The 21784-nt window shown below is 49.3% G+C and overlaps 1 protein-coding gene across 1 annotated transcript in view; it reads left to right on the top strand.

Annotated features, from left to right (window-relative positions):
- The window catches only part of mgat4b (alpha-1,3-mannosyl-glycoprotein 4-beta-N-acetylglucosaminyltransferase B), a 373057-nt gene that overhangs the window by 338282 nt on the left and 12991 nt on the right, over nucleotides 1-21784 (top strand). The window contains exons 11-12 of the mRNA XM_085996041.1: nucleotides 95-288; nucleotides 13740-13818. Of these exons, the coding sequence (XP_085852167.1) occupies nucleotides 95-288; nucleotides 13740-13818 (273 nt within the window). The remainder of the gene's footprint in view (nucleotides 1-94; nucleotides 289-13739; nucleotides 13819-21784) is intronic.

Here is a 21784-nt window from a genome sequence, read left to right as displayed (position 1 = left end):
GTTACCTGGTACCTGCACATGCAAACACTGACGGTCTTGCGTAGATTTATACCTTACCGTATCTTGTTAATCAAATCACTGCTGTCTTTCCCAGGATAAGGACTTTGGAAAACATGCCTTGCACAAAGGACATTCCAATCCGCCAGCCGAGGTAACTTCCAGCCTGAAAACCTACCAGCATTTTACGTTGGAAAAGGCTTACCTGGGAGAGGACTTCTTCTGGGCTTTCACCCCGGTGGCTGGTGATTTTATACGTTTCAGATTTTTTACACCAGTGAAAGTGGACAGGTACGTTGGAATATTAAGTAGATCTAATGCTCTGTGTAACATGTCTACATTCATTGAAAGACATCATCATTCCATGTGGGGGGTCTAAGCTCAGTACCTGGGGCATGTTTTGTTACGTTAAAAGCAGCATGTAAGTTCTTGAATTGTTGAAGGATTGGAAAGAATTGTGAGTCAGTGTCAGAAGCTGAGGGGCAATGTAACTTCTCCCAGATTGACGTTCTCCCTTCCTCTCCTGAAGGCATTAAACTGGGGTGTAGCTCCACTGGTGGGAGGGTGGAACTACTGTGTGACATGTTTACAGAGACTCTACCCACCCATTTAATCTCCCACAGCTCATGTACACTCCCCCCTATCACGGACTCTACCCACCCATTTAATCTCCTCCCACAGCCCATGTACACTCTCCCCTATCATAGACTCTACCCACCCATTTAATCTCCTCCCACAGCCCATGTACACTCTCCCCTATCATAGACTCTACCCACCCATTTAATCTCCTCCCACAGCCCATGTACACTCTAACCTATCATGGACTAACCCACCCATTGGCATTGAAGTTTCTGCCTGAATTTTGTGCTCGAGTCTCTGAAGTGGGACTTGAACCCATGACCTTCTAGCTCAGAAGCGAGCGAGTGCTGCCCACCGAGCCACGGCTGACCCTTCGAGAAAACGAGAGAGAGAGAAATTGAAACTGCAAACACTTGCCTTAAAACCGTGCTGCTGTTTCCTTTCCAGTCTGACGATTGTGGGATCACCAACAATAGGGTTGACTAACGCTGGGCTATAGTTCCACGGCAGCCCTTGAGCCTTGGGCTATCCAACTGGAGAGGACGTCACAGCTAGGCTTCCCCTGACATCCACATTCTCAGGGCTATTGGGAGTGGGCACATTTGCTGATTATTTTACCCTTGCTAAGGGGCACTTGTAGTGCCCCAACTTCTACCACTGCTGAGATCAGTTGGTTCGACATGGACCGGGATGAAATTTGGGCCCTTCCAGTCTGTATTACACTGGGGGAAAAAAGAATTGCATTTCTATCCACAACCTCAGGATGGCTCAAAGCGCTTTACAGCCAATGAAGTACTTTTGAAGTGTAGTCACTGTTGTAATGTAGGAAACTTGGCAGCCAATTTGCGCACAGCAAGCTCCCACAAACATCAATGTGATAATGGCCAGATAATCTGCTTTTGTGATGTTGATTGAGGGATAAATATTGGCCAGGACACCGGGTTAACTGCCCTGCTCTTCTTCGAAATAGTGGCCATGGGATCTTTTACATCCACCTGAGAGAGCAGATGGAGCCTCGGTTTAACATCTCATCCGAAAGACGGCACCTCCGACAGTGCAGCACTCCCTCAGTACTGATCCTCCGACAGTGTGGCGCTCCCTCAGTACTGCGCCTCCGACAGTGCAGCGCTCCCTCAGAACAACCCCTCCGACAGTGCAGCGCTCCCTCAGTACTGCGCCTCCGACAGTGCGGCGCTCCCTCAGTACTGCCCCTCCGACTGTGCGGCGCTCCCTCAGTACTGCCCCTCCGACTGTGCGGCGCTCCCTCAGTACTGCCCCTCCGACAGTGCGGCGCTCCCTCAGTACTGCCCCTCCGACAGTGCGGCGCTCCCTCAGTACTGCCCCTCCGACAGTGCGGCGCTCCCTCAGTACTGCCCCTCCGACAGTGCGGCGCTCCCTCAGTACCGCCCCTCCGACAGTGCGGCGCTCCCTCAGTACCGCCCCTCTGACAGTGCGGCACTCCCTCAGTACTGCCCCTCCGACTGTGCGGCGCTCCTCAGTACTGCCCCTCCGACTGTGCGGCGCTCCTCAGTACTGCCCCTCCGACAGTGCGGCGCTCCCTCAGTACTGCCCCTCTGACAGTGCAGCACTGCACTGGGAGTGTTGGCCTAGATTTTTGTGCTCTGGAGTGGAACTTGAACCCACGACCTTCTGACTCCGAGGCGAGAATGCCACTAACTGTGCCACAGCTGACTGGGACAAGCTCTGAGCTAGAGAGGAGAGCCGATTTTTTTTAATGTGCAGCAGTTTGGAATCAAACATAGGTCTAACATTAGGGTTAAATTATGAGGACAGGTTGCATACACGGCTTGTATTCCCTTGATTATAGAAGACTAAGGGGTGATCTAATCGAGGTGTTTGAGATGATTAAAGGATTTGATCGGGTAGAGAGAGAGGAACTATTTCCTCTGGTGGGGGGAGTCCAGAACAAGGGGGCAGAACCTTAAAATTGGAGCCAGGCCGTTCAGGGGTGATGTCAGGAAGCACTTCTTCACACAAAGGGTGGTGGAAATCTGGAACTCTCTCCCCCAAAAGCTGCTGAGGCTGGGGCTCAATTGAAAATGTCAAAACTGAGATTGATAGATTTTTGTTGGGTAAGGGTATTCAGGGTTACAGAATCAAGGCGGTTGGAGATGAGATACCGATCAGCCATGATCGAACTGAATGGCAGAACAGGCTCGAGGGGCTGAATGGCCTCCTACGTTCCAATATTTCAGACTGCTGAAAGGAACAAGGGAATTTGAGAAGTTACACATGAGTTGATTTCCAAATCATTGAGTTAAAAAAAATATATATAACTGTGCCTTTGGGTAATTTTTTAAATAAACTTTAGTGCAAATAAAATTAATCTAACACTGAGGGGGTGACCTGATAGAAGTCTTTAAGATTATGAAAGGGTTTCGATAAGGTAGACGTGGAGATGTTTCCACTTGTGGGGGAGACCAGAACTAGGGGCCATCAATATAAGACAGTCACTAATAAATCCAATAGGGAATTCAGGAGAAACTTCTTTACCCAGAGAGTGGTGAGAATGTGGAACTCGCTACCACAGGGAGTGGTTGAGGTGAATAGCACAGATACATTTAAGAGGAGGCTGGATAAACACATGAGGGAGAAGGGAATAGAAGGATAGGTTGACAGGGTGAGATGAAGAGAGGGGTGGGAGGAGGCTCGTGTGGAGCATAAACACCGGCACGGACCAATTGGGCCGAATGGTCTGTGTCTGTGCTGTAAAATTTATGTAAAGCTCCCCTTCCCCCCCCCCCCCCCCCCCCGCTACAGTGGTTGCACTCAGTTAATAAAATAAGAAAATGCTGGAAACACTCAGCAGGCCAGGCAGCATCTGTGAGGAGAGAAACAAGAGTTAACGTTTCAGGTCTGTGACCTTTCGTCGGAACAGTTCTGACGAAAGGTCACCGACCTGAAATGTTAATTCTTGTTTCTCTCCCCACAGATGCTGCCTGGCCTGCTGAGTATTTCTAGCATTTTCTGTTTATATTTCAGATTTCCAGCATCCGCAGTATTTTGCTTTTGTATCGGTTACTACAGTGATTGGCTAAGCAGCATTGGCCAGGACATGTTATCTGAGGAAAGATGTTCTTGCCATGGAGGGAGTGCAGCGAAGATTCACCAGACTGATACCTGGGATGGCAGGAATGACGTATGAGGAGAGATTGGGTTGATTAGGCTTATATTCGCTAGAGTTTAGAAGAATGAGAGGGGATCTCATTGAAACTTATAAAATTCTAACAGGACTAGACAGACTAGATGCAGGAAGGATGTTCCCGATGGTCGGGGAGTCCAGAACCAGGGGTCACAGTCTTAGGATAAGGGGTAAGCCATTTAGGACAGAAATGAGGAGGAATTTCTTCACCCAGAGAGTAGTGAACCTGTGGAATTCTCTACCACAGAAGGCAGTAGAGGCCAATTCATTAAATATATTCAAGAAGGAGTTGGATATATTTCCTAAGGCTAAAGGGATCAAGGGATATGGGGAGAAGGCAGGGACAGGGTATTGAATTTGGATGATCAGCCATGATCTCATTGAATGGCGGAGCAGGCTCGAGGGGCCGAATGGCCTACTCCTGCTCCTATCCTCTATGTTTCTATTTATGTTTTGCTGCATGGGTTAGCTGCTCTAAGTTGGAATAATGGTAGGGCCACAATAACTTGCCTCAGCTCCACCGGGTTAGAGACTGGGGTGTGGCGGGGGGGTGGCGAGGGTGGAAATCACCCAAGAATCTTGGTTGCTAGGCTCCTGAGTAAGCGACAATGGCTCCTGGTTAAGCAACGCCAAAAGTTCTCATCCTTGTTTTCAAATCCCTCCTTGGCCATGGCCTCGCCCCCCCCCCCCCCCCCCCTCCCTAAACCTGTGACCTCCTCCAGCCCTGCAACCCTCCGAGATCTCCGTGCTCCTCCAATTCTGGCCTCTTGCGCATCCCTCACTCCCATCGCTCCACCATTGGCGGCCGTGCCTTCAGCTGCCTGGGCCCTAAGCTCTGGAATTCCCTCCCTAAACCTCTCCGCCTCGCTCTCCTCCTTTAAGGCTCTGCTTAAAACCTCCCTCTTTGACCAAGCTTTTGGTCACCTGTCCTAATATCTCCTTATCTGCCTCGGTGTCAAATTTTGTTTAATAATCGCTCCTGTGTAGCGCCTAGGGACGTTTTACTCCATTAAAGATGCTGGACAAATGCACGGTGTTGTTGTAGAAAATTGGTTAGAAGAGAGTCCGGTTCAGTTATGATTGCGCCGCCCCCCCCCCCCCCCCCCCACCCAAAAACGGTTGAAGAGCTCGCTCACACTCGTGGTCAAGGTTAACACATCGGGAATTGGGGGCAGGGTGGGGGGTGCTACAGGATGGTATTTGGTACCGAAGGAACCAAACCCCAGCAGGAGCCGCGGGTGGGGGTGGAGGTGTGGGGAGGAATGAAGAAAGTGGCAGGAGGAATGGGAGGGGAAATTGAGGAGAGTAAAGGGGGCGGAAAAAGCAACAAATGTTCATTTGGGGTACGGCTCGCTTATGTTACTGGGCTAGCAATACAATGGCCTGGACTAATAATCCAGACAACAGTTCAGGAAGGCCCACCACCACCTCCGCACAACCAGGAATGGACAATAAATGCCGGCCCTGCCAGCGATGCCCACACCCCGAGAATGAATATTAAAATGCCTCTGTGCAGTGGGAGTATGAGGCAATACTGAGCCACTGATCACTGACATCGCTCTGTGTGTCTCTCTCTCTCTCTCTCTTTGTCTGTCTCTGTCTCGCTCTCTGTGTCTCGCTCTGCGTCTCTCTCTGTCTCTCTCTCTCTCTGCCTCTCTCTCTCTGCCTCTCTCTCTCTGCCTCTCTCTCTCTCTCTCTGCCTCTCTCTCTCTGCCTCGCTCTGTCTCTCTCTCTGCCTCTCTCTCTCTCTCTCTCTCTCTCTCTGCCTCTCTCTCTCTGCCTCTCTCTCTCTGCCTCGCTCTGTCTCTCGCTCTGTCTCTCGCTCTGTCTCTCGCTCTGTCTCTCGCTCTGTCTCTCGCTCTGTCTCTCGCTCTCTCTCTCGCTCTCTCTCTCGCTCTCTCTCTCGCTCTCTCTCTCGCTCTCTCTCTCGCTCTCTCTCGCCCTCTCTCGCTCTGCCTCTCGCTCTCTCTCTCTCTCTCTGCCTCTCTCTCTCTGCCTCGCTCTGTCTCTCTCTCTCTGTCTCTCTGCGTCCCTCTCTCTGCCTCTCTCTCTCTGCGTCTTGCTTTGTCTCTCTCTCTGCCTCTCTCTGTCTCTCTCTCTCTGTCTCTCTCTCTCTGTCTCGCTCTCTCTGCGTCTCTCTCGCTCTCTCTGCGTCTCTCTCGCTCTCTGCGTCTCTCTCGCTCTCTCTGCGTCTCTCTCGCTCTCTCTGCATTTCTCTCGCTCTCTCTGCGTCTCTCTCGCTCTCTCTGCGTCTCTCTCGCTCTCTCTGCGTCTCTCTCGCTCTCTCTGCGTCTCTCTCGCTCTCTCTGCGTCTCTCTCGCTCTCTCTGCGTCTCTCTCGCTCTCTGCGTCTCTCTCGCTCTCTCTGCGTCTCTCTCTGCGTCTCTCTCGCTCTCTGCGGCTCTCTCTGCGTCTCTCTCGCTCTCTCTGCGTCTCTCTCGCTCTCTGCGTCTCTCTCGCTCTCTCTGCGTCTCTCTCGCTCTCTCTGCGTCTCTCTCGCTCTCTCTGCGTCTCTCTCGCTCTCTGCGTCTCTCTCGCTCTCTCTGCGTCTCTCTCGCGCTCTCTGCGTCTCGCTCTCTCTGCGTCTCTCTCGCTCTCTCTGCGTCTCTGCCTCTCGCTCTCTGTCTCTCTGCGTTTCTCTCTTTCTCTGCCTCGCTCTCTCTCTGCCTCTCTCTCTCTCAATTCAATTCAATTTCAATTCAAATGCTTTATTGGCATGAAAGTTTACAGGGAACCATATTGCCAAAGCTTACATAACAAAAAGTACAGTTTTCCAACATTCTGTAGGTGTCAAACAATTTTGACCTTCGTTGGGTACATACAATATTAGTTTAAACAATATTAATTTAAACAGTCGTTGAACATCATTGGGTACATTCAGTATTAATTTTAAACAGTCCTCAGGTTGTGACATGTTGTTACATATTTGGCACCAAGGTATGGTCTGTCTCCTTCTCCCAGGACTAATCTTAATTTTGACAGGTCATCCAATTCTTTGAAATCTGGGGTTGTTTGGCTGAGCTTGTCAAATAATATGTTTCTTGTGTTGAATTTTTCGCATTTTAGGAGGAAATGCATCTCTGTCTCAACCTCGCCGGCCAGACATTGATCACATATTCTATTCTCTCTAGGCTGCCAGGATTTCTTGTATCTTCCTTTTTCAATTGCTAGTTGGTGGTCGCTTAGTCTGTACCTGGTGAGGGTCTGTCTCTGTTTTGTGTCTCTGATGGTCGAGAGATAGTCTGCCAGTTTATATTCTCTTTTTAGGGCCCGGTAACATTCTAATCTGCTTTGGCTTTTGGTTATTTTGTTCCAATGTTCCAGGTAGGTTTCTTTGCATTGTTTAATGATTTGGTTCACTCGGATTGGTGTTTGGACGGCAGTGTTGGTCTGGGACTGGTCAGGGTACGGCTGAGTAGGAGTACATAGTTTCAGTAGCAGCTGACTCAGGGGACTCTTTTCTGGGTTTAGCTCTTGGGTCTGGAAGGCTTTAAAATGAAGGGTGTCTGGGGAGCTAGATTTGAGGTGATTTAGGAAGTTTAGTGCTCGTTTGTGGATGTTTATTATCAGTGGGTATCTGCCTCGTTCGGCTCTGCATGCATTTGTTGGTGTTTTCCTTTGGGTGCGAAGAATGCTTCGGCAAAATTCTGCATGTAGGGCTTCTATTGTGTGTTTTTCCCATTTAGTGTAGCTATGGTGATTTGAGCGGGCCCCATACTTCACTACCGTACAGCGCAATGGGCAGGATTATGCTGTCAAATATTTTGAGCCAGATTTTGATTGGGATTTGGATGTTGTAGAATTTTCTTTTTATTGCATATAGGGCTCTCTCTCTCTCTCTCTGCCTCTCTCGCTCTCTCTGCCTCTCTGTGTCTCTCTGTCTCGCTCTCTTGCTTTCTCTGTCTTGCTCTCTCACTGTCTCACTCTCGCTCTCTTCTCTGTCTCACTCTCTGTCTCGGTCTCGCTGTCCCTGTCTCTCTCTCGCTCTCTCTGTCTGTGTGTGTCTCTGTCTGTCTCGTGCGTGCTCTCTCTCTGTCGCACTTTCTCTTTGTCTTGCTCTCTCTGTCTGTGCGTGTCTCTCTCTCTGTCACACACACACACAGCTGTGTTGAACGTGAACCCAGTTTGGGCTGTCCCGATCTGCAGAATAGACACCGAACTGTTCTTCGAAAAAAGCGTCTGATTGATTAACTACAGGGATAGTGAGTGAAGATGTCACCCTGATAAAGACAAGGTGCTGTCTTAGACTGAGTCACACCTCTCTCTCTCTACATGATCTGGGAGAGGTTCACGCTGGCTCCGTTGTGGTCTATGTAAAGTCTGTGTGTTATATTGTAAATTAATACACAGACCACAAGAGTAAACTTTAACAGGACTTTACTATTCGAAGGTCAGGGCGAATCTGCCCAATAAATCCTTACACAGCACTTATATACCGGTGTGGTCACCACCGGTATTACAGTATACAGTAGCCAAGATAAAGTAGTGCAACCCTTAAAATAGTTCTCTTAAAGGTGGAACGTTACATACACTACAATCCTCCTTTTTTAGGTTAACAGTATATATTCCCATTAAATATAACATCATAACATATATACACAACTTCATGTAAAACAGTTCACAGATTCAGTCTCTCTGGAGGCTTCCTGACTCTGTCCGGATAACGCCTCGGTGGTGTAGTAGTTTTCGGTGGTGTAGTAGGTTCTTCTGGCAAGGTCGATTCGGCTTGAAGGCCAGTGTCAGGTTCATCTGATTCCAGTATTACCGGATCGGAGGTAGATGCTATGGGTATCTCTGCTTCAACATTAGGCGTATAGAGTTGTGGAGTAGGTTGGCCCTTTTCGGATGACTCTATGATCTGGTCAACATGGCGCCTTATTATGCTTTCACCAATGTCCACGGTATACATCAGCGGTCCTAGCCGTTTGCAAACAGTTCCAGGCTGCCATTTCTCGGTACGGTAGTCCCGGGCCAAAACTTGTTGACCTATCTGGAAGGTTCTAGTTGGCCTTTCATTCATGCCTTGAAATTGCCGGTTCTCTACGTCCCTTCTGACGTTTGGCTTGATCAAATCCAGCCGGCATCTTAGTCTTCTATTGAAAAACATCATGGCGGGAGTTTGGTTTGTGACCGCATGTGTGGCATTCCTGTACGCCAACAAGAAGTTATCTACCTTATGTTGTAGATTTATGTCTTCATTACCCATGGCCTTTATGGCCTTCTTGAAGGTCTGGACAAACCTTTCAGCTAATCCATTGGTGGCGGGATGGTATGGGGCGGACGTGTAGTGCTTAACCCCATTGCTTTTTAAGAACTTCCTGAATTCTTCGGACACAAATTGCGGTCCATTATCAGAACAGATCTGTTCCGGCAGCCCATTCCTGGCAAATATGGTCCTTAATACTGTGATGGTTTTTTCCGTGGTGGTGGAGGACATCTTTATTACCTCCGGCCACTTGGAGTGTGCATCCACCGCGATTAAGAACATTGAGTCCATAAATGGACCAGCAAAGTCGATATGTACCCTTTGCCATGGAGATGAGGGCCACTCCCATGGATGCAGAGGAGCTTGTGGTGGGGCGTTTTGGACCTTCTGGCATCCCAGATAGCTCTTGGTCATTTCTTCGATGTCTCCATCGATGCCTGGCCACCACACAAACGCTCTGGCTAGGTTCTTCATTTTCACTCCACCCAGATGCCCCTCGTGAAGCTCCTTTAGCACTTTATGCTGGAGTTTGGGTGGAATCACCACTCTAGATCCACACATCAAAGTTCCTCGGCACACTGACAGCTGTTCTCTTCTTTGCGAAAATGCTGGCAACATTGGTTCGCCATGTGCTGGCCATCCCTCCACCGTTAAATCGTAGACTCGTGAGAGAGTCGGGGCATTTCTTGTTTCCTTTTCGATCGTAGAATTTGTTACTGGTAGACATTCCACTATGGTTGAGTGGAACATCTCCACTGGGTCCACTGTAGTCGCCTCTTCTACCACTGGCAACGGTAGGCGCGATAACCCATCAGCATTCCCATGCTGTTTGGACCTTTTGTATTCGATGTCATATTGGTGTGCCCCTAGTAAAACGGACCACCTCTGTAGCCTTTGCGCTGTCATAGTGGAAACGGCCTTGTTAGGGTTGAATATGGATACCAACGGCTGGTGGTCTGTCAGCAGTGTAAACTTCTTGCCCTGCAGGTAATGATTGAATTTCTTTACTCCCCACACAAGGCTGAGAGCCTCCCTATCTATCTGAGCATAATTGCGCTCAGCGGAGGTCAATGATCTGGATGCAAATGCGACTGGCCTTTCCGAGCCATTTGGCAACTTGTGTGAGAGTACTGCTCCAATACCATAAGGAGAAGCATCACAAGCTAGACGAAGAGGTAGCGTTGGGTTGAAGTGAGCCAACACTTCCTCAGAGGTGATCAATGCCTTGCTTCTACGAAAGGCCTTCTTACAGTCCTCGCTCCACTTCCATGGTACTTCTTTCCGCAACAGAGCATTCAGCGGGTGCAGCACCGTGGATAGATTTGGCAGAAACTTATGGTAATAGTTAATCAACCCCAGAAACGATCTCAACTGTCGGGGGCCTTCACGACAGCTTCGATCTTGTCAGGTGACTTGTGCAGCCCCTCTTGGTCAATGACATGACCACAGTACGAGATCCGTTTCTGGAAGAACTCACATTTCTGGCGATTAACTCGAAGGCCATATTCCTTCAACCTGGTGATCACCAGTTTCAAATTTGCGAGGTGTTCCTCCTCGTCCTCTCCTGTAATCAGGATATCGTCCAAGTAACACTGAGTGCTTGGAATTTCTTGTAAGACCTGCTCCATGGCCCTCTGCCAAATTGCTGGAGCCGAAGCCACTCCAAAAACCAGTCTATTATATCGATACAAGCCTCTGTGCGTGTTGATTGTGAGATACTGGCGCGACTCTTCCTCAACTTCCATCTGTAAGTACGCTTGCGCCAGGTCTATCTTGGTGAAGTGTTTCCCGCCAGACAATGAAGCAAAGATATCCTCAATCCGCGGAAGCGGATATTGTACCGTGTGAAGCACCGGATTAACTGTGATCTTGAAGTCTCCGCAGATGCGGACCTTTCCCGGTTCCCCTGGCTTGTTACTCGATGAAGGCTTCATGACGGGAACAATGGGCGTGGCCCACTCACTCCAGTCCACCTTAGACAGTACCCCTGAACGTTCAAGCTCTTCCAGTTCAGCCTCCACAGTAGGTCGTATCGCGTAAGGTTTTGAAAAATTTTGGGCTTGCATGTTCTGCAATCTTGATTTTCGCCTTAATTCCTCTCAGTATTCCCAGTCCCTGTTGGAATACCTCTTTAGCCTCATCCAATTTTCTGGACAATCGTTCAGGTTTGACATCTTTCTTTCCGGAATCTACCGTTATTGCGTTTAGGGAGTGCCAGTCCATATTTATTTTCCTGATCCACTCCCGTCCCAGAAGTGGTGGACCTCCCTCGGGTAGTACATATATGTCCATTCCTTGGTGTTCTTTGCCCTTGTGTTTCATCTTGACTTTTATCTTTCCGATGGGGTATACTTTTTGCCCCGTGTATGTCTGCAATACTATCTTTGTGTCCCGTAGGGGAATATGTTTGAATAACTTTTTGTAATCTTGCTTATTCATGACCGTCAACGCCGATCCGGTGTCCACTTCCATCTTCACTTGGACTTCTGCAATCTGCAGTGTGACTCAGATAGTTTGTCGGTCAGTTTCCTTACTCACATTGTGAATTCTCAGACTACCCAGTTCCTTGCTGTTGGAGTCTGAGTCCGACTTCTGTTCATCCGAACTCTTCACAGCCACCTTATGTACCTTTCTGTACTTTTTCTGCGGTGACTTTTTGTTGCTGGTCTTCTTTCCTGACCGGCATACTTTAGCTATGTGACCAAGCTTGCCACATTTTCTACATTCCTGGTTTTTAAACCAGCATTGGTTCTGATCGTGTGTTGTCTTCCCACAACGATAACATTTCGTTGTACCCGAAGCCATTTGATCTACGCTGAGTACCGCTGTCTTCAGCTGCATTTCCGCCGTGCCTCTTGCTGCGGCTTCGTGCGATGTTGCAATAGAGACAGCCTTATCAAGTGTAAGATCATTCTCTTCGAGCAGTCGCTTTTGTGTTCCTTCCTTTGACAACCCACACACGAACTTGCCTCTCAGTGCCTCTGTCAGATTTTCCCCAAACTGACAATATGTCGCTAGCCTACGCAGTTCAACCAAGTACTCCGCGTTGCTTTCCTCTTTCAGTTGCGTTCTCGCATAAAATTTAAATCGTTCCGCTAACATCAGCGGTGTGGGGTTCAAATGATCCTTCAGGACAGCGACAATATTAGCGAAAGTCTGATCCGCCGGTTTAGCTGGTGATAGAAGATGCTTCAATAGCCCGTATGTCTTCGCACCCATTGAGTTTAGTAAGGTTAGTGCTTTATCATCATTTGATATTTTATTTGCCTTACAAAATATCTCTATGCGTTCTACATACGTGGCCCAATCTTCCACATCGGGATCGAAATCGTTGATGTTACCACGCTTAGGCATCTTCGCAATCTTTTTGAGAAACAACAACGAAATTTTTCTTTAACTTTTTTTTTCAAAAATGGCGGTTTCCCGCGCTTATCTTCTTCCCCGCCTCCGAGAATGGCGGTGTCCCGCACTTCTTCCTCTGGCGGGAGGGGTAAGCTTTGCCCTCGGGCGACGACCGCTGGCTTTCGGGGTTCGCAGCCTGCGCGCCGGCTTCAGTTTATTCTGAAGCGCGAGAACAGCTGATTGCGTTCCTTGTTCCCTTTCTCGACAGGGGCAACCGGGCGCTGGGGACAACCAGTTGGCGGCGGACAGTTCCAGCTCTTGGTCCTTTACGGAAAGCTGCTGTCAGCCGCTGGGCGGAATCTCGCTCGGTCCCGTTCTCCCTCGCTCGCTCGGTCCCCTTCGCTCGCACGGTCTCGCTCGCTCTCTCGGGCTCTGTCTCTCCCGCTCGCTCGGGCTCTGTCTCTCCTTCAGCGGCTTTCAATCGCGCCTCCCAGCCCTCTTGCAGTCCGGTCCTTCCCTCCCCCGGCTGCGGCTGAGTTCTCCGCGGTTTTATTTATTTATTACCTCCCGCGCCTTACGATCCCGGTCGCAGCGCCTCGCGGCCTCGGTAGCTGCCCGGCCTTTTTCACCGGTCGCGGTCGAGCTGTCTCACGACGCTGTTGCGTCTCCCAGCCCGCTTGTAGCCCGGTCTCTCACACCGGCTGCGTTCCCGCTTGTACCGCAGCTTCCGTGCCCTACGCTGCCCCAGTCTCAGCGCCTCTGGCCCCGACTTCTGTCCGGCTCCTTTCCCCCGGCCGTGTTCGAGTTCACCGCCCTTATATCCTCCGTTTCTTTTTATTTTCTCCCCTACTCACAGTCAACGTGGCCGACTTGCTTCTCGTCGCTAATCGGCTCACTCACCACCGTGATGGAAGGGACGATCACTGCCTGTTGCTGATGGAAGGCTTCGTGTCAGAATTCTTCCTTCTTGCTCTGCAGACTCGAGTCTTCTCTCAGCAGAATGACGAGGGCGGATGCCTCTTCTCAACGCTCGTTAACTGCTTCGGATGTATCTCTGCCGCAGGGTAAGATCGATCTCGTCGCCACTGTAAAGTCTGTGTGTTATATTGTAAATTAATACACAGACCACAAGAGTAAACTTTAACAGGACTTTACTATTCGAAGGTCAGGGCGAATCTGCCCAATAAATCCTTACACAGCACTTATATACCGGTGTGGTCACCACCGGTATTACAGTATACAGTAGCCAAGATAAAGTAGTGCAACCCTTAAAATAGTTCTCTTAAAGGTGGAACGTTACATACACTACAGTCTAGAGATGTGGCGTGTCCAGACATGATAAACACGGGTGATGGTGAGAGCCGAAATTGTTAGTTCTGCCACAAATGTAACCCGGTCTGGCGTAGTTCACCTTCCTACTCATACATCCGACCTCTTTCTGTTTTGTTCTCAGGTATTTCTTCCGCAGCGGGAATATCGAGCACCCCGGGGACAAGCTCTTCAACACCACAGTTGAAGTTTTGCCATTTGATGTGAGTCCAATTTTGACGAGGCTTTAGAAAACCGACAATGCAATGGATTTTTGCCTGTGTTGAATTTTTTAACTTGTACTTTCTTTATTGCAGGAAACAGCAGCTGAGGAGTTAAAACCTGATGTTTTAACTTCTCACATACTGTTTCCCAGGGTATCACTCAAAGGAGAAGCCACGAGCTCAGAGACCAGGCAGATTGGCTGCAGTAGGCTTCACAAGGCACGAATAGCTGAGGAAGACACAGTAGGGAGTTGGAGGTGCTAATTGTGTTATGTGGAGGCAGATTTCACCTTGCATGGCAATCGTCATCTGCCACTATCCGAGATTGTCGATACGTTTAACACTGATGAGGGAAATGCAGCCTATTGTTCCAGCACATCTTCCAAGGGTGTTCAGTGATGAATCTGAGCTGACTTTATCCAATATTTTGACCCAGTTTTCGTCGCTGGGTCAATATCCTGGAATTCCCTCCCTAACAGCGCTGTGGGAGCGCTTTCACCACACGGACTGCAGCGGTTCAAGGCGGCTCACCACCACCTTCTCGAGGGCGACTAGGGATGGGCAATAAATGTCGGCCTTGCCAGCGACGCCCACATCCTAAGAATTCATTTTTAACAAGTAATTAACAAGTGCAAGGGGGAGGGATTCAAATTCCTGGGACATTGGAACCGGTTCTGGGGGAGGTGGGACCAGTTCAAACCGGACGGTTTGCACCTGGGCAGGGCCGGGACCGATGTCCTAGGGGGAGTGTTTGCTAGTGCTCTGGGGGAGGGTTTAAACTAAAATGGCAGGGGTTTGGGAACCTGAGCAGGGAGACAGAGGAAAGGGAAACAAGGATAAAAGCAAAAGACAGGAAGGAGAAAAACAAAAGTGGCAGACAGAGAAATCAAGGGTTTAAATCAAACATGGCCACAGCAAATAATAATTCTAAAAGATCTAAGAGCGTTACAAAAACAAGCCTGAAGGCTTTGTGTCTTAATGCGAGGAGCATTCGGAATAAGGTGGATGAATTAGCTGTGCAAATAGAGGTAAACGAATATGATATGATTGGGATTACAGAAACATGGCTCCAGGGTGGCCAAGGCTGGGAACTCAACATCCAGGGGTATTCAATATTCAGGAAAGATAGGCAAAAAGGAAAAGGAGGTGGGGTAGCTGGTTAAAGAGGGGATTAATACAATTGTAAGGAAGGATATTAGCTCTGATGACGTGGAATCTGTATGGGTAGAACTGAGAAATACCAAGGGGCAGAAAATGTTAGTGGGAGTGGTATATAGACCTCCAAACAGTAATGCGGAGGTCGGGGATGGCATTAAAAGGGAAATTAGAGAAGCGTGCAATAAGGGCACAGCAGTTATCATGGGTGACTTTAATCTACATATAGATTGGGCTAACCAAATTAGTAACAATACTGTGGAGGAGGAATTCCTGGAGTGTATACGGGATGGTTTCCTGGACCAATATGTCGAGGAACCAACGAGAGATCAGGCCATCTTAGACTGGGTATTATGTAATGAGAAAGGATTAATTAGCAATCTGGTTGTGCAAGGCCCCTTGGGTCAGAGCGATCATAATACGATAGAATTCTTCATTAAGATGGAGAGTGAAGTAGTTGACTCAGAGACTAGGGTCCTGAATTTAAATAAAGGAAACTACGATGGTATGAGACGCGAGTTGGGTAGGATTGATTGGGGAATGTCACTCAAAGGGTTGACGGTGGATAGGCAATAGCAAACATTCAAAGATCACATGGATGAACTACAGAATTTGTTCATCCCAGTTTGGCATAAAAATAAAACAAAAATGGTGACTCAACCGTGGCTAACAAGGGAAATTAGGGATAGCATAAGATCCAAGGAGAGGACATATAAATTGGCCAGAAAAAGCAGTAAACCTGAGGATTGGGAGCAGTTTAAGATTCAACAAAAGAGGACAAAGGGATTAATTAAGAAGGGGAAAATAGAGTATGAGAGTAAGCTTGCTGGGATCATAAAAACTGACTGTAAAAGCTTTTATAGATATGTGAAGAGAAATAGATTGGTGAAGTCAAGCGTAGGTCCCTTGCAGTCAGAATCAGGGGAATTTATAATGGGGAACAAAGAAATGGAAGACCAATTAAATACATACTTTGGTTCTGTCTTCACAAAGGAGGACACAAATAACCTCCCAGAGATGTCGGGGAACATAGGGTCTGATGAAAGGGAGGAACTGATAGAAATCAGTATTTGTAGGGAAATGGTGTTAGGGAAATTGACAGGATTGAAGGCCGATAAATCCCCAGGGCCTGATAATCTACATCCTAGGGTACTTAAGGAAGTGGCCCTAGAAATAGTAGATGCATTGCTGGTCATCTTCCAAAATTTGATAGACTCTGGGACAGTACCCATGGATTGGCGGGTAGCTAATGTTACCCCACTGTTCAAAAAAGGTGGTAGAGAGAAAACGGGGAATTACATCGGTAGTGGGGAAAATGCTAGAGTCCATTATAAAAGATGTAATAGCAGTGACCGGATCGGACAAAGTCAACATGGATTTACAAAAGGTAAATCGTGCTTGACTAATCTACTGGAATTTTTTGAGGATGTAACTGGTAAAATAGATGAGGGAGAATCAGTGGATGTGGTGTATTTGGACTTTCAAAAGGCTTTCGATAAGGTCCCACATATGAGATTAGCGTGTAAAGTTAAGGCACATGGGATTGGGGGCAAGGTATTGACTTGGATAGAGAACTGGTTGGCAGACAGAAAGCAGAGAGTTGGAATAAACGAGTCTTTTTCTGAGTGGCAGGCAGTGACTAGTGGGGTACCGCAGGGATCGGTCCTTGGACCCCAGCTATTCACAATATATATTAATGATCTGGACGAGGGAACTAGATGTAATATCTCCAAGTTTGCAGACGACACAAAGCTGGGTGGGCGTGTGTGCTGTGAGGAGGATGCCGAGAAACTCCAGTATGATTTGGACAGGTTGGGTAATTGGGCAGAAGCATGGCAGATGCAGTATAATGTGGATAAATGCGAGGTTATCCACTTTGGTGTCAAAAACAAGAAGGCAGATTATTATCTGAATGGCAATAGATTGGGAGAAGGGGAAGTGCAACGAGACCTGGGCGTCCTTGTGCACCAGTTGCTGAAGGTAAGCATGCAGGTGCAGCAGGCGGTTAAGAAGGCAAATGGTATGTTGGCCTTCGTAGCGAGAGGGTTCGAGTACAGGAACAAGGATGTCTTGCTGCAGTTGTACAGGGCCTTGGTGAGACCACACCTTGAGTATTGTGTGCAGTTTTGGTCGCCTTATCTGAGGAAGGATGTTCTTGCCATGGAGGGAGTGCAGCGAAGATTCGCCAGACTGATACCTGGGATGGCAGGAATGACGTATGAGGAGAGATTGTGTCGATTGGGCTTATACTCGCTGGAGTTTAGAAGAATGAGAGGGGATCTCATTGAAACTTATAAAATTCTAACAGGACTAGACAGACTAGATGCAGGAAGGATGTTCCCGATGGTCGGGGAGTCCAGAACCAGAGGTCACAGTCTAAGGATAAGGGGTAAGCCATTTAGGACAGAGATGAGGAGGAATTTCTTCACCTAGAGAGTGGTGCACCTGTGGAATTCTCTACCACAGAAGGCAGTAGAGGCCAATTCATTAAATATATTCAAGAAGGAGTTAGATATATTTCTTAAGGCTAAAGGGATCAAGGGATATGGGGAGAAAGCAGGGACAGGGTACTGAATTTGGATGATCAGCCATGATCGCATTGAATGGCGGAGCAGGCTCGAGGGGCCGAATGGCCGACTCCTGCTCCTATCTTCTATGTTTCTATGTAATTGTTTTCACCTTTTCAGCCAGTAGAAAGCTTCTGTGGTTTAAGTTTCTCCCAGCGAACAGAGAAACGAAACCACTTTTCAAGCTGCCACAGGCTCATGGCGTAAGAAGTGAGCTTCTGTATGGCATAGAATATACAGCACAGAAACAGGCCATTCGGCCCAACTGGTCTGTGCCGGTGTTTATGCTCCACACAAGCCTCCTCCCACCCCTCTTCATCTCACCCCATCACCATATCCCTCTATTCCTTTCTCCCTCATGTGTTTATCGAGCTTCTCCTTAAATCCATCTACGCTATTCGCCTCAACCACTCCCTGTGATAGAGAGTTCCACATTCTCACCACTCTCTGGGTAAAGAAGTTTCTCCTGAATTCCCTGTTGGATTTATTAGTGACTCTCTTATATTGATGGCCCCTCGTTCTGGCCTCCCCCACAAGTGGAATCATCATCTCCACATCTACCCTATCGAACCCTCTCATAATTTTAAAGACCTCGATCGGGTCACCTCTCAACCTTCTCTTTTCTAAAGAAAAGAGCCCCAGCCTGTTCAATCATTCCTGATGGGTAGAACCTCTCTGTTCTGGTATCATCCATGCAAATCTTCTTTGTACCTTCTCCAGTGCCTCTATATCCTTTTCATAATACGGAGACCAGAACTGTGCACTGTGCTCCAAGTGTGGTCTAACCAAGGTATATGGAGCCCAGAACTGTGCACTGTGCTCCAAGTGTGGTCTAACCAAGGTATATGGAGCCCAGAACTGTGAACTGTGCTCCAAGTGTGGTCTAACCAAGATATATGGAGCCCAGAACTGTGCACTGTGCTCCAAGTGTGGTCTAACCAAGGTTCGATACAAGTTTAACAGAACTTCTCTGCTTTTCAATTCTATCCCCCTAGAAATGAACCCAGTGCTTGTTTTTTTTATGGCCTTAGTAACCAGCGTCGCTACTTTTAGTGATCTGTGAATCTGTACCCCCCCCCCCCCCAGATCCCTCTGCTCCTTGACCCCATTTAGACGTTTACTTTCCCAGCAGTATGTGAACTCCTTATTTTTCTTGCCAAAATGCACCACCTCTCCCTTATCTATATTGACATTCATTTGCCAATTAAACACCCATTCAGCAATTTTTTTTTACATTTTGTTCCTGGGATGTGGACGTCGCTGGCAAGGCCAGCATTTATTGCCCATCCCTAATTGCCCCTTGAGAAGATGGTGGTGAGCTGCCTTCTTGAACCACTGCAGTCCGTGTGGTGAAGATGCTCCCACAGTGCTGTTAGGTAGGGAGTTCCAGGATTTTGACCCAGCGACGATGAAGGAACGGTGATATATTTCCAAGTCAGGATGGTGTGTGACTTGGAAGAGAACTTGGAGGTGGTGGTGTTCCCGTGCGCCTGCTGCCCTTGTCCTTCTAGGTGGTAGAGGTCGTGAGTTTGGGAGGTGCTGCCGAAGAAGCCTTGGCGAGTTGCTGCAGTGCATCTTGTAGACGGTACACACTGCAGCCACAGTGTGCCGGTGGTGGAGGGAGTGAATGTTTTTTAAGGTGGTGGATGGGGTGCCAATCAAGCGGGCTGCTTTGTCCTGGATGGTGTAAAGCTTCTTGTGTTGTTGGAGCTGCACTCATCCAGGCAAGTGGAGAATATTCCATCACACTCCTGACTTAGAAACATAGAAAAATAGGAGCAGGATTAGGTCATTCGGCCCTTCGAGCCTGCTCCGTCATTCAATATGATCATGGCTGATTCTCTATCTCAATACCATATTCCCGCTCTCTCCCCATACCCCTTGATGCCTTTTGTGTCTAGAAATCTATCTATCTCCTTCTTAAATATATTCAGTGACTTGGCCTCCACAGCCTTCTGTGGTAGAGAATTCCACAGGTTAACCACCCTCTGGGTGAAGAAATTTCTCCTCATCTCAGTCCTGACTGTCCTACCCCGTATCCTGAAACTGTGACCCCTTGTTCTAGACCCCCCAGCCTTCAGAGCCATATCATTGATTGGAAACATATAATGGGGGCTGCAATGGGTGCAAACGTTGGCCTTCTCCATTGCATTCAAAGGGCTCAGAGACGCCGTGAGAGAGTGGCAGTCATGGCCAGATGGAGAGGGGGCAACAGGCGTCGGCAAAGGAGGCCTTACCCACCCAGGGTATACTGCCAGCAGTTCTCATATCTGAACATGTCTGACGAGCAGTGTGTTCGGAGGCTGCGATTCCGAAGGGCGGTGGTCACTGAGATCTGCCACCTGCTTCGCGGAGATCTGCAGCCACATCTGAGGAGCAGGACGTCTCTGTCGGTGGCAGTGAAGGTGACGGTGTCTCTCAACTTCTATGCCACCGGTTCCTTCCAATCCGCTACTGGGGACATTTCCAACATCTCCCAGTTTGCCGTACATTGCTGCATCCGCCAGGTGACCAATGCCCTTTTCAGAAGGAGACGTCAGTTCATCTCCTTCTCCATGGCCCTTGTCAAGCAGCAACAGCGTGCAATGGGCTTTGCAGCATTAGCGGGCTTCCCCATGGTGCAGGGCGCCATTGACTGCACGCATGTGGCTTTGCGGGCACCTCTAGAGAATGCCGAGGATTACCGCAACCGGAAGGGCTACCATTCGCTCAACGTGCAGTTGGTGTGTGACCACAGGCAGCTCATCCTAGCTGTCAATGCCCGCTTTCCAGGCAGCAGCCACGATGCCTTCATCCTGCGCCAGACTTCTGTGGCAGACATGTTCCAGGCCCAGCCTCACCCACGAGGATGGCTTCTCGGGGACAAAGGCTATCCTTTGTGCACCTGGCTGATGACCCCGCTCCGTGCGCCCAGCACCCCTGCTGAAGAGGGATACAATGACAGCCATCAAGCAACCAGGAACATCATTGAGCAAACAATCGGCGTCCTGAAGCAACGGTTCCGCTGTCTGGATCGTTCCGGAGGAGCCCTACAGTATTCGCCTGAGCGAGTCTCCCATTTCGTGGTCGTGTGCTGCATGCTGCACAACCTGGCTATCCGCAGGACTCAGCCACTGCCACCAGACATTGGAGGACCACCGGAGGAGGAGGAGGAGGACCAGCACAGGAGGGAGGCAGAAAGTGCAAGGGCCGCCCGTCGGCGGCTTATTGAACGTCGGTTCTAGGCCTCCTCGCAGGGAATGGCTGATGGCACAAGATGAATGTAGCTGCTCCACAAGCCCTCAGCCGAGCAGGGCAACCAGAACTTCCAAAAGAAAGCATGGACAGTGCGATTTAAGAACATTTATTACTTTGATACCTCTGCCCTTCCCACATAACAAACTAATGGAGAGAAGCCCCCCCAAAAAACACAAATCGACCAGCCTCGGCCTTTCAAAAAACACAAATCGACCAGCCTCGGCCTTTCAAAAAACACAAATCAACCAGTCTCGGCCTTTCAAAAAACACAAATCAACCAGTCTCGGCCTTTCAAAAAACACAAATCAACCAGTCTCGGCCTTTACAAGTGAAACAAAACATTTGGGCACACCTTCTACTTTTTGCCCTGCGAGGGTGATGCCTTTCGCATCCGTGACTGGCCCCTGCCCGCCCTGCAGCTCCTCCTCAATGGGACCCCAGTAGCTGCAGCAAGGCTGGGGGAAGGCTGCTGAGGGTCAGATGGCGAGACGGCAGATGCCCTTGGGGGTCGGCCTGGACCAGCTCTGGCCCTGGAGGGGCCGGCTGCTGACTGCTCCAACTCTGCTTGTGCGGCAGCAGTCTGTCCAGCGGCTGGTGGCAGCTGCAATGGAGGAGTGGCAGTGTCGGCTGCAGGAATGCTGCCAACCTGACAGATCACAGGTACTCCCTGGTCGCCTGAGACAGTGGCACTCGCACGGGCCAGCACTGCAGCATGCGCAGCAATCTGCTGAAGCACAGACTGCTGGGCTGCTGCGGCGCGGCGAGTGCCCTGGCGATGCCTGGCCGATCCAGCGAGGGTGGCACCAGTTAGTGCCCGTGTGGCCCTGGTCTGTGTCCGCATGACACCAGCCAGTGAATGGACGGCACGACTGAGCACTTGGCTAGAAGCCGCCTGTGCTGCCCTGAATTCCTGCACACTCCTTGACAGTGACTCTATGGAGTCAGGCATCCTTGCCACTGCAGCCATGAGCTCAGTGTGCCTGCGCTCAGCCTGGGCGGCCATTTCC

This window comes from Somniosus microcephalus, chromosome 8 (assembly GCF_052327205.1).
Source record: "Somniosus microcephalus isolate GS21.2 chromosome 8, FLI_Smic_1.0, whole genome shotgun sequence".
Lineage (NCBI taxonomy): Eukaryota > Metazoa > Chordata > Chondrichthyes > Squaliformes > Somniosidae > Somniosus > Somniosus microcephalus.
The sequence above is the reverse complement of the archived record's forward strand: the minus strand, read 5'-3'. Positions and strand labels throughout refer to the sequence as shown.